At 55.8% G+C, this 16,501-nt stretch overlaps 1 protein-coding gene across 4 annotated transcripts in view; it reads right to left on the bottom strand.

Annotated features, from left to right (window-relative positions):
* TDRD9 (tudor domain containing 9) overlaps positions 1–16,501 on the bottom strand; it is an 84,372-nt gene that overhangs the window by 51,294 nt on the left and 16,577 nt on the right. For 2 of the 4 annotated variants that reach the window (XM_051834938.2, XM_051834939.2), the window contains exons 3-6: positions 9,006–9,103; positions 8,007–8,228; positions 7,499–7,621; positions 4,676–4,756 (exon numbers count right to left, since the gene is read on the bottom strand). In XM_051834938.2, coding sequence (XP_051690898.2) covers positions 4,676–4,756; positions 7,499–7,621; positions 8,007–8,228; positions 9,006–9,103 — 524 coding nt within the window. Of the gene's footprint in view, positions 1–4,675; positions 4,757–7,229; positions 7,358–7,498; positions 7,622–8,006; positions 8,229–9,005; positions 9,104–11,746; positions 12,566–16,501 lie in introns of those variants that run through there. The other 2 variants (XM_051834940.2, XM_051834942.2) reach the window with 2 other exon arrangements.

Below are 16,501 nucleotides of genomic sequence, written 5' to 3'. Positions count from 1 at the left end.
AAAGGAAGACCTTTCTCTCTCTCTCTGTCCACTCTGCCTGTCCAAAAAAAAAAAAAAAAAAAAAAAGGAAACTTTGCATCCAGAAATTAATTTTTAAAAGGAGGAAGTCATGAGGCTGGCACTGCGGCGTGGCAGGTAAAACCTCTGCCTGCAGTGCCGACATGCCATATGGGCGCCAGTTCCAGTCCTGGCTGCTCATTTCCCATCCAGGTCTCTGCTGTGGTCTGGGAAAGCAGTGGAAGATGGCCCAAGTCCTTGGGCCCCTGCACTCACGCAGGAGACCCAGAAGCTCCTGGCTTCAGATAGGCCCAGCTCCTGCCGTTGCAGCCGTTTGGGGAGTGAACCAGCGGATAGAAAACCTCTCTCTCTCTCTTTTTCTGACTCTCCTCTCTGTAACTTTGCCTCTCAAATAAATAATTTTTTTTTAAAAAAAGAGTAAGTCACTAGATGACATGTTCTAGAAAAATGAGGGGGTTAACCGCGAAGGGGCGGCAAGAGATCCCTGAAGCCTGTCCCTAACCGAGAACCTGGGAAAGTCCCAAGACAATAGCTGGACAGGAGCCCAGAGGAACCAGCTATAGGCACTGGGATGACAGAGGCCCCAAGACTTGTATGACAGCCTTGTAACACTGGGCCATGAGTACCAGGGGCAGCGGCCACAGCTCAGCCAGCGCACCTGGGGAAGGTGGCCGCACAGCAGAGCACGCCCCACCCGGACCCACAGTCTCCACGTGCTCAGGTGCAGACAAGCTCTGGCTGGCTGGCTGCTGACCCGGCAGTGAGAGGAACAGATCAGGGCACTGACTGGGTAAACGAGGCATCTTTTTCCCTGTGATATGAATCACAAAAGATACAGCTGGATTGACCGAACTCTGAGAAGAAACCTGAGGCTAGAAGACACTCAGCAGCCACCCAGATGAAGAGACACTCCAGGAACAGTGTGGCCTTGGACTATCACAAGGCACGGGAAGGCTTTTGCTTGGCCAAACACAGTGTCCACACAAGAAGCAAACAAGACTCCGCACTGCCCCAGCAGCCCAAGGCCTCTTCCGGAAGCCCTGAGGCTCTCCTGCCAAGACCCCTGCTGGAGGCCAAGGGCACAGGTGGGGTGGATTAGGACCACGGCGAGGAAGCAGGGACCTGGCAGGTCTGGGTGCAGCGGGTGGGGTGTCCCATCCAGCTCTCCTGTCCTGTGTCTGGGTGCAAAGGGCGGGGTGTCCCATCCAGCTCTCCTGTCCTGTGTCTGGGCAGAGGGCGGGGTGTCCCATCCAGCTCTCCTGTCCTGTGTCTGGGCAGAGGGTGGGGTGTCCCATCCAGCTCTCCTGTCCTGTGTCTGAGCAGAGGGCGGGGTGTCCCATCCAGCTCTCCTGTCCTGTGTCTGGGCAGAGGGCGGGGTGTCCCATGCAGCTCTCCTGTCCTGTGTCTGAGCAGAGGGCGGGGTGTCCCATCCAGCTCTCCTGTCCTGTGTCTGACCAGAGGGCGGGGTGTCCCATGCAGCTCTCCTGTCCTGTGTCTGGGCAGAGGGTGGGGTGTCCCATCCAGCTCTCCTGTCCTGTGTCTGAGCAGAGGGCGGGGTGTCCCATCCAGCTCTCCTGTCCTGTGTCTGGGCAGAGGGCGGGGTGTCCCATGCAGCTCTCCTGTCCTGTGTCTGAGCAGAGGGCGGGGTGTCCCATCCAGCTCTCCTGTCCTGTGTCTGAGCAGAGGGCGGGGTGTCCCATGCAGCTCTCCTGTCCTGTGTCTGGGCAGAGGGTGGGGTGTCCCATGCAGCTCTCCTGTCCTGTGTCTGAGCAGAGGGTGGGGTGTCCCATCCAGCTCTCCTGTCCTGTGTCTGAGCAGAGGGCGGGGTGTCCCATGCAGCTCTCCTGTCCTGTGTCTGGGCAGAGGGTGGGGTGTCCCATGCAGCTCTCCTGTCCTGTGTCTGAGCAGAGGGCGGGGTGTCCCATCCAGCTCTCCTGTCCTGTGTCTGAGCAGAGGGCGGGGTGTCCCATCCAGCTCTCCTGTCCTGTGTCTGAGCAGAGGGCGGGGTGTCCCATCCAGCTCTCCTGTCCTGTGTCTGAGCAGAGGGCGGGGTGTCCCATCCAGCTCTCCTGTCCTGTGTCTGAGCAGAGGGCGGGGTGTCCCATCCAGCTCTCCTGTCCTGTGTCTGGGCAGAGGGTGGGGTGTCCCATGCAGCTCTCCTGTCCTGTGTCTGAGCAGAGGGTGGGGTGTCCCATCCAGCTCTCCTGTCCTGTGTCTGAGCAGAGGGTGGGGTGTCCCATCCAGCTCTCCTGTCCTGTGTCTGGGTGCAGCGGGTGGGGTGTCCCATCCAGCTCTCCTGTCCTGTGTCTGGGCAGAGGGTGGGGTGTCCCATCCAGCTCTCCTGTCCTGTGTCTGGGCAGAGGGTGGGGTGTCCCATGCAGCTCTCCTGTCCTGTGTCTGAGCAGAGGGCGGGGTGTCCCATGCAGCTCTCCTGTCCTGTGTCTGGGTGCAGCGGGTGGGGTGTCCCATCCAGCTCTCCTGTCCTGTGTCTGGGCAGAGGGTGGGGTGTCCCATGCAGCTCTCCTGTCCTGTGTCTGAGCAGAGGGCGGGGTGTCCCATGCAGCTCTCCTGTCCTGTGTCTCAGTCCTCTGACAGCAACATTTGCTCAGAAGACAATAAATGCACATATTCGGAGTTTTTAAAGTTTTCACAATCTGGATCCTGATTTCAGATTATTTGACACAACTAGAAGTATCATATGAGTTTTTAAAGATTTATTTATTTGAAATGCAAAGTTACAAGGTCAGGGGGAGAGAGTGGGGAAGGGGCGGTATCTTCCATCTGCTGGTTCACCCCCGGGTGGCCGCAACTGCCAGGGTTAGGCCGGCAGAAGCCAGGAGCTTCATCGGGGCCTCTCACGTGGGGACAGAGGTTCGAGCACTCAGGTCATCTTCGCTTGCTCTCCTAGGTGCGTTATCAGGGAGCTGGACTGGAAGTGGAGAAGCTGGGATTTGAACTGGCACCCATAGGGCATGCTGGTGTCATGGTGGTGGCTTAACCCACTATGCTACACCCTGGCCCCACCACACAGATTTCAGGTTTAGACAAGGTGCTGCCTCCTACATTGTTCAGTAAGTCATCGATGCGTTACAGCTTCTTACTGCAGCTGGCGCTGCGGCCCTGCTGACATCATTACTACAGCAGAGCACGTGCTGTCCTCCAACACCAGGATGCTTGGAGGCACTTCTAAAACACGGACTGCAGATTCATTCACACATCTTGAAACCAGAAGCCAGGCTCCCGCAGCCAGAATTCTACTACAGTCAGACCACCTTCTGCAGCCTGGAGAGAACGCCGGAACTCAGTGCAGCAGGGCCGCACCGCAGCCCAGCGGCGGAGCCACCGATGCAATGCCAGCGACCCACGTGAGCACCGCCTGGAATCGCTGCTCACTTCCGACTCCGCTCCCTGCTGTGGCCTGAGAAAGCAGCTGAAGATGGTCTGAGCGCTTGGGCCCCTGCACCCACCCGGGAGACCCCCATGGAGTTCCAGGCTCCTGGCTTCAGCCTGGCCCAGCCCTAGCTTGTGCAGACACGTGGGGAGTAAACCAGTGGATGGAAGAAATCTCTAACTCTGCCTTTCAAATAAGTAAAGTAAGTCTTTTAACAAAGAAGACTTTGAAAACCTCGATTGTAGCACAACAACCAGAAAGCATCCCTCCTTTGACCATCAGAAAAACCCTTTACTTGGCCTGCTTCTCAGAAGAGACACTGCTTCCCACTGTCAGCACGGGGAGGAACACACACACAGATGACACACTGCTTCCCACTGTCAACACGGGGAGGAACACACACACAGGTGAGACACTGCTTCCCACTGTCTGTTAACACGGAGAGGAACACACACACAGGTGAGACACTGCTTCCCACTGTCAGCGCGGGGAGGTACACACACACAGATGAGACACTGCTTCCCACTGTCAACACGGGGAGGTACACACACACAGGTGAGACACTGCTTCCCACTGTCAGCACGGGGAGGAACACACACAGGTGAGACACTGCTTCCCACTGTCAGCGCGGGGAGGTACACACACACAGATGAGACACTGCTTCCCACTGTCAACATGGGGAGGTACACACACAGGTGAGACACTGCTTCCCACTGTCAGCACGGGGAGGTACACACACACAGATGACACACTGCTTCCCACTGTCTGTTAACACAGGGAGGAACACACACACAGGTGAGACACTGCTTCCCAGTGTCAACACAGGGAGGAACACACACAGGTGAGACACTGCTTCCCACTGTCAGCACGGGGAGGTACACACACACAGATGAGACACTGCTTCCCACTGTCAGCACGGGGAGGTACACACACACAGGTGAGACACTGCTTCCCACTGTCTGTTAACACAGGGAGGAACACACACACAGATGACACACTGCTTCCCACTGTCAGCACGGGGAGGAACACACACAGGTGAGACACTGCTTCCCACTGTCAGCACGGGGAGGTACACACACACAGATGACACACTGCTTCCCACTGTCAACACGGGGAGGTACACACACACAGGTGAGACACTGCTTCCCACTGTCAGCACGGGGAGGTACACACACACAGGTGAGACACTGCTTCCCACTGTCAACACGGAAGAAACAAACACACAGCAGCACCAGACATTTCTGTTACTTGTGAAATCAAATTTACCTTCACAAAGCGCGAGTTTGTTCGTAAAAGTTTGCGCACCACCAACAGCAGGAAGTCCATTTCTTCCGTTCTCTCATGTACCTGCAAAACACAAAGTGGGTGCCCACGTCACAGCCTGGTGAGTGTGGGAAGGGGGGCCTCACCACAGGCCCAGGGCTGCCCCAGGGAGACTGAGGACCAAATCAGTCTCCTGCTGAACGGACTCCCCAAGGGGTGGCCAAGGACTCACAGCAGGCGATCACCTGTGCTCTTTAGAGCCATGACATCTGGGCAGAGCAGTGCTGAGCACCTGGTCCTGCCCTCTTCATGACAGGGGCCCAGGGACTTGGGCCATCCTCCACTGCTTTCCCAGGCCATAGCAGAGCTGGATCAGAAGAGGAGCAGCTGGGTCTCAAACCAGCACCCATATGGGATGCCGGCACTGCAGGCAGGGCTCTTACTGGCTACACCACAGCACCAGCCCCTGCTGCTACATTTTCTTTAGCTAATCCTACTCCAGGCCACACTATCTTCCTCACTTTTAGCTGCATGGTGCCTACAGAAGTGTACAGAGAAAAGAAACGTGGGGACCAAGTATGGTCTAGCAGCTAAAGCCACCACCTGAAACACTGGCGTGTTGCATATGGTGTGCCAGTTCATGTCCCGGCTGCTCCACTTCTGATCCAGCTCTTTGCTAATGGCCTGAGAAAAGCAGAAGATGGCCCAACTGCTTGGGCCCCTGCACCCATGTGGAAGTCCTTGACGAAGCTCCTGGGTTTGCCCTGGCCCCATGCTAGCCGTTGTAGCCTTCTGGGAGCAAACCAGTGGATTTAAGATATCTCTCTGTGTGTCTCATTCTCTCTCTTAACTCTTTCAAAAGGAAGGAAGGCGTCTGGCACCGTGGCTCACTAGGCTAATCCTCTGCCTGTGGCGCCGGCACACTGGGTTCTAGTCCCAGTCGGGGCGCCGGATTCTGTCCCAGTTGCCCCTCTTCCAGTCCAGCTCTCTGCTGTGGCCCGGGAGTGCAGTGGAGGATGGCCCAGGTTCTTGGGCCCTGCACCCGCATGGGAGACCAGGAGAGGCACCTGACTCCTGGCTGGCTTTGGATCAGCGCAGTGCGCCAGACGCAGCACGCTGGCTGTAGCGGCCATTGGAGGGTGAACCAACGGTAATGGAAGACCTTTCTCCCTGTCTCTCTCTCTCACTGTCCACTCTGCCTGTCAGAAAAAAAAAAAAAAGACCAAAAAACAAACATTACAAAACTAGTTTTCATCTCACAGCATCAGTAGACTCGAAGCTTCCTCTACACAAACATTGTGTCTCTCTCTGAAGAAAATCATGAGGGCTGTCAGGGCTTCCCAGGCAGTGGGGCTTCAGCCTCCATCAAGCACCCCAGCCCCACTCACAACCTCCAACAGATCCTAGCTATTGGCCCCTGGTCCTCACCCCCAAGACACAGCTGCTGATGCGGGCAAACACAGGACATGGGGTGCAACCTTCCAACACACAGGACATGGGGTGAAACCTTCCAAAACTGGGAAAGCTGGCTGCACACACCCACTCCGCAGAGAACTTTCCTTTAATATAAACAAAGCCAACGGTCTCCCGTCCTTACTGAGAGCAGCCCAGGAAGCACAGCAAAGGAAAGAATACGGAGCCGGGACAGCGACCAAGGCAGGGCCTGACAGTCCCCCGAGTCTCAGGGGAAGGCCAGAAGATCATCTGTGCTTACTCTACTGACTTGTACTCGATGGAGACTCCCCATGGTGGCTGAAAGCACCCACACACACTCAGTCCTTGCTGCCGTCAGGTGGTGGCTAACAGAGACCAGAGGCTGGCCGACTTCCCTGAAGGACAGAGGTGAACACTTCCAGTCTCAGGGTGTACAGTCCTGGCTGCAGCCACTCAGTCCTGCTGTTAACAACATAGACGCAAACAACACACGCATGAGCGAGTAAAACTGCCTATACACAGGAGACTGGATCCTGAGCTGTGGCAGGGCAGTTAGACCACCGCTTGCGAGGCCCACGTCCCACATCAGTGCTGGTTAAGGCCCTACCACTCTGCTTCCGATCCAGCTCTCTGCTGACGTGCTGGGCCCCTGCCTCACCAGCGGCAGACCAGGATGGAGCCCCAGCTTCAGCCTGGCCCAGCCCCAGCTGTGGTGGTCGTTTGGGAAGCAAACCAGCAGATGATCAATCTGTTGAGATCTCTCTCGCTCTCGCTCTCCCAGCCAAAATAAATCAACCTTTAGACAGACACACACACACATACACACACACACACACACACACACACGTAGCAAGTCTGACCTGAGGACTGTCACCTGCCAAGCCCTGTTCTCAACAAGGAATCTTTTCATCATCCTCAACCTCCCACCATATTTTGGCGCCAAAAGCAAAGAATAAAAACAGAAAACGGGGGGGCGGGGTGGGGGACAGCACTCTGGTGTAGCAGACAAAGCTGCCACCTGCGATGCCAGCATTTCATCTGGGCACAGTTCCAGTCCAGCTCCCAGCTGATGGCCTGGGAAACCAGCAGAAGACGGCCCAAGTGCTCAGGTCCCTGCACTCACGTGGGAGACCAGATGAAGCTCCGGCTCCTGGCGTCCACCTGGCCCAGCATTAGTCGTTGCGGCCGTTTGGGGAGTGAACCAACAGACGGAAGATCTCTCCCTCTCTGTGTAACTCTTTCAAATAAAATCTTTAAAAAAAAAAAAAAAAGGCCGAAGGCTTGACATTCCTGAGTAGAATAAGCAGCGACAGACCCAAAGCACGCCGTGACCCTCTACCGACACCGTGTGCTCCTGCACAGTGAAGACCTGCGGGGGGCACGGGCGCGCACCTCGTCGATGAAGATGTGCGTGAACTCCACCAGGCTCTTGGCGCTCACCACCTTCTGCAGCAGGACCCCTGTGGTCATGTACAGCAGCTTGGTGTCTTCAGTTGCTATTTTCTCCAGCCCCACCTGCGTCACGGGGAAGAGAACGGAGCCGTTCAGGCTGCAGTGGTTCCCAGTGAACCTCCAAAAAGCTGCGTCCACTTGACACTGAGGTGAGAAGGGAGCAGCAAGACGGGAAGTCCTCAAGCTGAGGTCCCCGAGCGTACAGGAGGAGGGGTGCGTCCGGCCACGCTGCCTGTGACACGCTTCAGGTATGACCAGGGGGTACAGACATCTTCTAGACCACAGAGATATGAGAGGATAAAACCATAAAACCCACGATTCAACTTGGAGCAGAATTTAAAGGTATTTGCAAATTAAGTTTCACTATTTTTAAAACTTCGCTGTGGTCCCACCTGCAAGGCCTGGCCACGGTTAGCTCCGGCAGCGCAGGTGCCGCCCGCAGCCTCACCTGATAGCCCACCAGCCCGCCCAGCGTCCAGGAGCGCTCTCTGCTAATCCACCGGGCAATGCTGCTGGCCCCGATTTTGCGTGGCTGCGTAACCACGATGTTGCAGTAGGCAGAGCGCTGCACGTAATGGTCCAGGATGTACTGTGGGAGCTGGGTGCTCTTGCCACTGCCGGTGGCACCGTGTATGATCACCACGGAGTTGCTTTCTATCAGAGAAACAACCTGAAATACAGAAAAAGTCTCGTTCAAAGTTGACACAGAATTCACCACCACGCAAAGCACGACCTCTCTCACTCAGGAAATCCTTCAAATTTATTTTCCTCTCATCTTTGTCAAGTGGCAACTCCTCTAAACCTAACAGAAAGCAAGAACGCTACAAGCAGCTGCAGCACCTAAGACCAATCCCTCCACACCCGCAGCCAGGACCGCCACCTGCCCCGGCAGCCAGGCCAGGCTGACATCCGTCCTTGGGGCAGCTCCTTCTGAAAACCCAAGCTGGATTTCTATGCCTCTTGCTATGTCTAATTCTCTATTATTTTAAAAAAATCGTTGTGAACCTACATATAATTCTATGGAAAAACATGAAAACAAAACTATTATCACACTCAACTGGCTCTGAAACTTCATTTGAAATCTCACACGGTTAAACCACTCCACTTTTTCACTTACAGATTATGTAGGCGTTTTTAGATTTACTCACTGGAGCCAGCACCATGGCACAGCAGGTTAAGCAGTACCTGCGATGCCAGCTTCCCACACAGGTGCCGGTTCAAGACCCAGCTGCTCTGTTTCTGATCCAGCTCCCTGCGAACGCACACCCTGGGAGGCGGCAGGGGATGGCTCGAGTACTTGGGCTCCAGGCACCCACGTGGGAGACGGACTGAACCCCCGGCTCTTGACGCCAGCGGGCTCGGCCCCCGCTGAGGGGTGGATCGGAGCTGGAAGCACTTTCTGTCCCTGCCCCTGCGGTCACGGCAGCGATGACGACGACGACCTCACCTCTTCCTTACATCGATTTATAGGCAGATCAGGATATTTGTAAGTTGTCTCAGGGATGCACGTCACGTTGCTGAGCTTAGCCGAAGGTGGTCTTCGCCCTGGGTTCAGACGGAGCAAATGAAGGCAACGCTGTTTCTTCCTTGCATGAACAACACAAAGCGACACCTCACGTGGCTCTGCTGGCCCCGCACCTACAGGCACCGCATGGGCCAGTGCTGCCAGCAGGGCAGCCCCGTCAGCCGCCCAGCACAAACACAGGCACACCCATCCCAGCACCAGCCCCAGAAACTCAGCACCACTGCCAAGACAAATCACCCGATTAAAGGGGTTAAAGCATTCGCTTACAAAGGAAATCTTCACTTGAAATTTCAGTGCATTAGTTTGTTAGGTATACATTCCTTGCTACCAAAACAAATTAGGAGTAGCAATAAATAAATATAATTTAAGAAATACAGGCATGAGGCCGGCGCTGTGCCTCACTAGGCTAATCCTCTGCCTGTGGCACCAGCACCCCGGGTTCTAGTCCTGGTTGGGGCGCCGGATTCTGTCCCGATTGCTCCTCTTCCAGTCCAGCTCTCTGCTGTGGCCCGGGAAGGCAGTGGAGGATGGCCCAGGACCTTGGGCCCTGCACCCCATGGGAGACCACGAGGAAGCACCTGGCTCTTGGCTTCAGATCGGCGCAGCACACCAGCTGCAAAACATGGTTCAAGGAAGATCTCTCTCTCTCTCTCTCTCTCTCTCTCCTAACTCTGCTAACTCTGCTAACTTTGCCTGTCAAAGGAAAAAAAAAAAAATACAGGCATGAGAGGCCAGCGTTGTGACACAGCTGGTTAAGCTACAGCTTGGGACATGTGAATCCCATATTCGGGTGGGTCTGAGTCTCAACCACTGCACTTCCAAGTCAGCTCCCTCAATGCACCTGGCAAGGCAGCAGAGGACGGCCCAAATGACCAGGCCCCTGCCAAGCAGGGGAGACCTAGATGGAATTCCTGGCTCCTAATCCTGGCTGCTGGTGGCCGTCTAGGAAGTGAACCAACAGATGGAAGATGTGTGTGTGTGTGTGTGTGTGTGTGAAAGAGAGAGAGAGAGAGAGAAACAGAGAGAGAGAGAGACTCCCTCTCTAACTCACTGCCTTTCAAATACATAAACCTTAAAAAACACATTACAGGACAGGAGCAGCTAAGTGGCCAGGTCAAGCCACTCCTGTGAGGCCAGCATCCCATCTCAGAGTGTTGGTTCGAATCCCAGCTGCCCCACTTCTGGACCAGCTCCTTGCCAACGTGCCTGGGAAGGCAACAGAGGATGGTCCAAGGACTTGGGCCCCTGCCACCGACTTGGAAGACCCAAAATGAGTCCCAGGCTCCTGACTGTTGCAGACATCTGGGGAGTAAACCAGCAGATGAAAGATCTCTCCCTCTCCCTTTCTCTCTCTCTCTTTCCTACTCTCTCTTTCAATTTTAAAATTTTTTAAAGATTCGTTTATTTGACAGGTAGAGTTATAGACAGAGAAAGAGAGAGAGGTCTTCTATCCTCTGGGTCACACCCCAAACGGCTGCAATGGCCAGAGCTGAGCAGGTCCAAAGCCAGGAGCCAGGAGCTTCTTCCTGGTCTCCATGCAGGTGCAGGAACCCAAGAACTCGTGCCATCTTCCACGGCTTTCCCATAAGCAGGGAGCTGGATCAGAAGAGGAGCAGCTGGGACTCAAACCAGTGCCCGTGTGGGATGCCAGCGCTGCAGACAGAGGCGTAGTCTACTATGCCACAGCCCAGACCCCCCACGAATCATTTCTTAAAAAGAACCAAAGGCATCACAAAGGGGCACCTCTGCTCGGCTCACGGTGCTTGACGCAGTGCCCTGGCCAGCTGGTCCCACGTGGCGTCCTCCAGGGAGCACCTGGCTGACCTGCAGCCATCACTGTGACAAATCACCAAAACTGATGGCTACAAACTTCACAGGAAATAAGCTTTATTTCAAAGGTAAGAAAATGTTGGCTGGTGTTGTGGCGTAGTGGGTAAAGCCGCTGCCTATGATGCCAGCATCCCACACAGGCGCTGGTTCATATCCCGGTGACTCCATTTCTGGTCCAGCTCCCTGCTAATGGCCTGGGAAAGCAGCAGAAGATGGCCCAAGTGCTTGGGACCCTGCACTCACCTGGGAGACCAGGATGAAGCTCCCGGCTCCTCACTTTGGTCTGGCCCAGCCCTGGCCATTGTGGCCATCTGGGGAGTGAACCAGCGTATGGAAGATCTTTGTCTCTCCCTCTCTCTCTAACTCTTTGAAATACATAAATAAATACATGTTTAGGCCACTTTCCTATATTTGAGTCAAGTACTTGTCACAAATTCACCAACAGAGGAAGCGGATCTGTTCCGAACTCCCACAGGAAGCAGCTCCAGGGGCCGACAGTGCTGAGTCGGCAGCAGAGCCGTGGCCCGGGTCGTGAGCAGCTTTCCGCTTCTCATCAACCCAGCACGAGCCGCTCTGCTCACTCCAGCAGGGCTCTCTCTGCGGCCACCTCCCTGTCCCCTCCCCTTCCTCCTCTCCACTGAGACAGGCCCTGCTGCCCAGGTCCTCCCTGGGCACACCAGGCCTCTCTGAGCACTGCGTAGGAGGGAGGGGAACCACACTGCCCTGGTGAAGCAGGAGGGACAGCCAAGCAGTGGGGGACAGAGCTTCAAAGGTTCTTCCGGAGGACAGTCCTGCTGAAAGCCACTGAGCCAGGCCGGCAGCTGACCGCTCACCCACGCGAGCTGTGAACGCCGCTCCAGGACACCGCGCCTCTGACTGCACCGCGCCTCTGCGCCTTCTCCACGCCGCGAACACAACACAGCCTGACGTTTTCAGGTCACTGCTGAAGCAGGCCACGCTCATCAAGTCCTGCCCCATGCACACTGCCCAGGGGTGGATGCAACCAAGGAGCACAAGCGCCCGCGGTGGCCTTGCTCTCTCAGGATGAGCAACGACATAAAAGGAAAGACATCAAGAATCATTTAAGGCAAATCAACAAACTCCATCTGACACAGTCAAGTCCAAAGTGGCATGGGAAATACCTCAACCTCACCATCTGCTGTTCTGAGTCTCCTGTGGTCTTCATCCTAGGCTGTTAACACCACAATAGTTCACATTAACCGAGGAAAACGACGCCACAAAAGCCGCTGGTTCTGCTCACTACACCCCAACTCTGTCTTCATGACAACCTAACCAAACCCCCAGAAAGCACAGGCTCCACACGGGACACAGGGGCTGCGGCTCCTGACTGCTTCTCACAGCAGTAATGATGCTTACCCTAAAACTGGGAATTACAGGAAGTAAGTGTAATTGCTACACTACAGATTGAAAGCAAAATCCAATCTTCAGAGGTGTCTGACAGTAAGTAAGTCACCGCCTGGGATGCCTGCACACGTCAGAGCCCTGGGCCAAGTCGCAGCTGCTCTGGTTCTGACCCAGCTCCCTGCTGGGAGGCAGCAGGCGACGGCTCCTGTACTGGGAGCCTGTCACTCACATGGAGACCCAGACGGACTTCCTGGTTCCCAGCCTCAGCTACTGTGGGCATTTGGGAGAGCGAACTCGTGGACAGAAGACCTCCCTCCCCCCTCTCCTGCTCTCTCACCCCCTCCCTCCCTCTGTCCCTCTGTCTCCCTCTCTTTCTCTCTCTCTTTCTCTCTCCCTCCCTCCCTCCTCCTCTCTCTCTCTGCCTTTCTAATAAAATGAAAGTAATAAATTTTTCGAAACAGAAAGTGTTAAAAGAATAAATCTCCCAGGGCGGCACTGTAGTGTAGCCACCGCCTGCAGTGCTGACATCCCACATGGGTTCAAGTCCCGGCTGCTCCACTTCCGATCCAGCTCTCTGTTATGGCCTGGGAAAGCAGAAAAAGATGGCCAAAGTCCTTGGGCCTCTGCAACCACGTGGGAGACCTGGAAAAAGCTCCTGACTCCTGGCTTCAGATCAGCGCAGCTCCAGCCATTGAGGCCACCTGGGGAGTGAGCCAGCAGATGGGAGCTATCGCTATTGCTCGCTCGCTCTCTCTTCCTCTGCCTCTTTGTAACTCTGCCTTTCAAATAAATAAATAAATCTTTTTTTAATAAAAGAATAAATTTTCCAAAGCAGACCATCAGCTATGACTTCCTCCATTTGTGGTGGTGCTCTCCAGTCACCCCACTGGAAGGAGCATTAGCATTTCCCTGTGGTTTCTTAGACACTCCACACTGCCACTTCCGGGGCCATCCTCTGCAGCTCTTCTCAAGCCATTAGCAGGGAGCTGGATCAGCAGTGGAACCACCAGGGGGCCGGCACTGTGCACAGCAGGTTAAAGCCTCAACCTACGGCACTGGCATCCCATATGGGTGACGGTTCTAGTCCCAGCTGCTCCTCTTCCAATCCAGCTCTCTGCTGTGGCCTGGGAAAGCAGAAGATGGTCCAAGTGCTTGGGCCCCTGCACCCACGTAGGGAACTGAAAGGAGGCTCCTGGCTCCTGGCTTCGGATCGATGTAGCTCTGGCCGTTGCAGCCATTTGGGGAGTGGGCCAATGGAGAAAGGACCTTTCTCTCTGTCTCTCCCTCTCACTATCTATAACTCTACCTCTCAAACAAACAAAAGAAGAAGAAGAAGAAGTGGAGCAACAAGGGCACAGACCAGCGCCCACAGGGGATGCCGGTGTCAGAGGCGGCAGCTTTACCCTACAGCAGGCTCATCTCTGAGTTGATCATTTTCTCTGGCTGTGAATGACGTTATAAATACCCACATGGCCCTGGGCAGAAAATAGTATCCCAACCCTTGTCTTAAAGGCTCAGAAGAGAAGCAAAAAGGGAGATGAAACCACCACTAAAAATTCCACCCAATTAACAAGGAGCTGGCACTGTGGCATTTAAACCCCACAGGAGGCACTGCCACAGGACAACCGTCAACTGGCGAGTGGCTCGGACACTGTGGAGTCCACAGCCTGGAGGAGCCTGGGGCAGCCTGGGGCAGCCTGGGGCAGCCTGGGGCAGCCCACCCTGCCAACGCCTTCCACCTCCACCTGCGGAAAGTGGCTTTCCCACACCCATAAACAGTGATTCTAAGGTAACCTGTGGAAATTCACTGAATCTGTAGCCTCTGATTTCTACTTAGAAACCCTTCCTCAAATGATACGTGTCTCAGTACTCTGAGTGCCAGCATTTTGTGACTGCACACAACAGAATGCTCACGTTGCGAGCTATGGTGCTGGAATGGAGACGTGTGGAGCTAACAGAGACAGGGACAGAGGAGCTTGGTGCCCTCACCACGTGCGCACATGCGCACACGTGCACACGTCCAGCCTGGCCTCCCAACGCCGGTGCTCCAGCCGGTTTCAGCACTTCACCTGGGGGCAGCGCCTCCTCCCTCACCCTCCACAGGCCAGGTGTCACCAAGCCCCACTCCCTCTCCCTCCACCGGCTCTGCACCCCACAGGCCCCTGGGCACAGGGGCCTCACTGGACACGCGGGCCTCCTGTCCGGCCCCCTTGTGCTCTCTGGCCCCCCGAGTCCATGCACAAAATGATGGAAATCTCACCACGAGACACCTCCACCTTTCAACTCACCAAGAAAACCAGAGCCTTCAGCAGCTCCCACTGCTCCAGGTATGACCACCAGCAGCTCAGGCACAGCCACAGGCCCCACACAGCACAGCCCAGGAGCTGCCTGGGGCTGCTCTAACAAAGGACCACACACAGTGCCTGAGCCAGTACCCACGTCCCCTCCTACAGCTCTGGCGAGAGGCCACAGTCAGTCACGCTGGGCTGACAAGTGACCCGCTGACACGGCTGCTCGTCCAGAGTCCCAGAGACCCCACGGGGAGACCTGCCCTGCTTTCCTGGACTCCCAGCTCCTCCCTCTCATCACCCCAACGCGGGGCCTCAGGGGCCACAGCTCCACGCCGACCTCAGCCCCCCTGCTCCCTCTCACAGAAGCCCCATTTTGCAAGGGGTCCACCTGGACTCCCAGCCCCCACCAGATCCCTAACCCACCTGTCACCACGAGGGCACTGGGACATGGGCCTCTTAGGGGCTCTTCTCCAGCCTGTGTGACCCTTCAAGGCCTCCCACGCCCACCCCTGCAGCCCAGCAATGGCAGCCTCTCCTCAGCTGGAATGCCAGACCACCAGGCCTTCTCCTACCACGAGGTCTCTGCACACAACTCCCACACCCGCCCCCCTCTTCACCCCACAGTTCAGCCGTAAGCTTGACCGTCACCCTCCTGAAGCCCCGCCCGAGTCAGCACCCTAGTCTCTGCCCCGTGAGCCTCCACTCGCCACGCTCTCCCCCAAAGAACTTCCCTGGGTCACTGCAGGACGACAGGACAACATCTGTCAGCTCTTCACTGTCGGAGCCCCGTCTCATCCGGTCCCTGACAAGCACCGGGGGTAGTGGACCGCAGGCGAGAACCCCAGGGTGAGTGCCATGTGTGGACAGAGGCGGCAAAGGGCAGCGTCAGGCGCAAGACGAAGCCACAGCCGCAGCACAGGTGCTCTGCGCTGCAGCCCAGCTGCTTCCAAGCAGCAGCCGCCCCTGGGCGACCAACGCCTGCCCCGGGTGCAAACACTGACCCGCAGCCCCGAGCACACACGGCCACCGCACGGCCTCACAGAGACCCGAGACCCCAGCAGGACGCGGTGGTCCCTCTCCTCAAGCGCACTCGCCGTTCAGACCCGCCCCCGCACGCACTGGGGGCCAGCAGTCTGCGCCCAGAAAGGACACAGACAGGAAGGCACGGATCTCAAGGCCGCTTCCGCCTTGAGGGAAAGACAAAAATGAAACATTAACCAGGCTACAGCGTACTGACCCAAAGAAGAAAAACAAAGAACTAAATCCAAGTGAGAGCACAGATAAGCACTCAGAACAACTCAGAACTGCGAAGAAAGGGAGAGAGCGGGGAATCTACACTGCCACAAAACCTAATAAATCCCAAGAGTAAAGAGAAATGCGCCCAGACCCGCTCGGCACACTGCGGCCCGTGACTCTCACGAGGCTCAGCGACAGCGTCTCAGCCCAGCTCGGCCCTTCAGCCTGCGCCCAGTGCACGGGACGAGCCCTCCAGATGAACCGGCAGCACAGAACTGTGGGACAGGCAGCCTGCCGCAAGGCAAAAGAAGTCAAAGGCAGCCCCCCGGCTACAGGGCCTGACCCCAGCCAGGAACACAGCCACCTGTCCCAGACCCGGAACACCGGAGCCCCGGGAGGGTCTACCAAGGACCTCGTGCTTTAGTTCATACATTTCTACGTGGTTTAAGAATTTAACATTGATCATAGAAAAACACCTCCCACATTAATTTTTAAATACAAATGTTAAGTGCTTTACTTAACAGCAAGGTAAGGAGCCAAGACAGCCTTCTAAGAACAGCTATTTAGGAACCACATTTAAGATGCAGAAAGTAGACATTTGGAAACCTCTTATCCATCACAACTGTGAGCCAAATAACTCTCTACTGTTTATAAATTTTCAAAAATGAACATTTTGGGCTGGTGCTGAAGCGCAGC

The sequence above is a fragment of the Oryctolagus cuniculus genome, chromosome 20 (assembly GCF_964237555.1).
Source record: "Oryctolagus cuniculus chromosome 20, mOryCun1.1, whole genome shotgun sequence".
In the NCBI taxonomy this organism is placed as follows: Eukaryota; Metazoa; Chordata; class Mammalia; order Lagomorpha; family Leporidae; genus Oryctolagus; species Oryctolagus cuniculus.
Note: the sequence above shows the minus strand (reverse complement) of the source record. Positions and strands in the feature narration are given on the sequence as shown.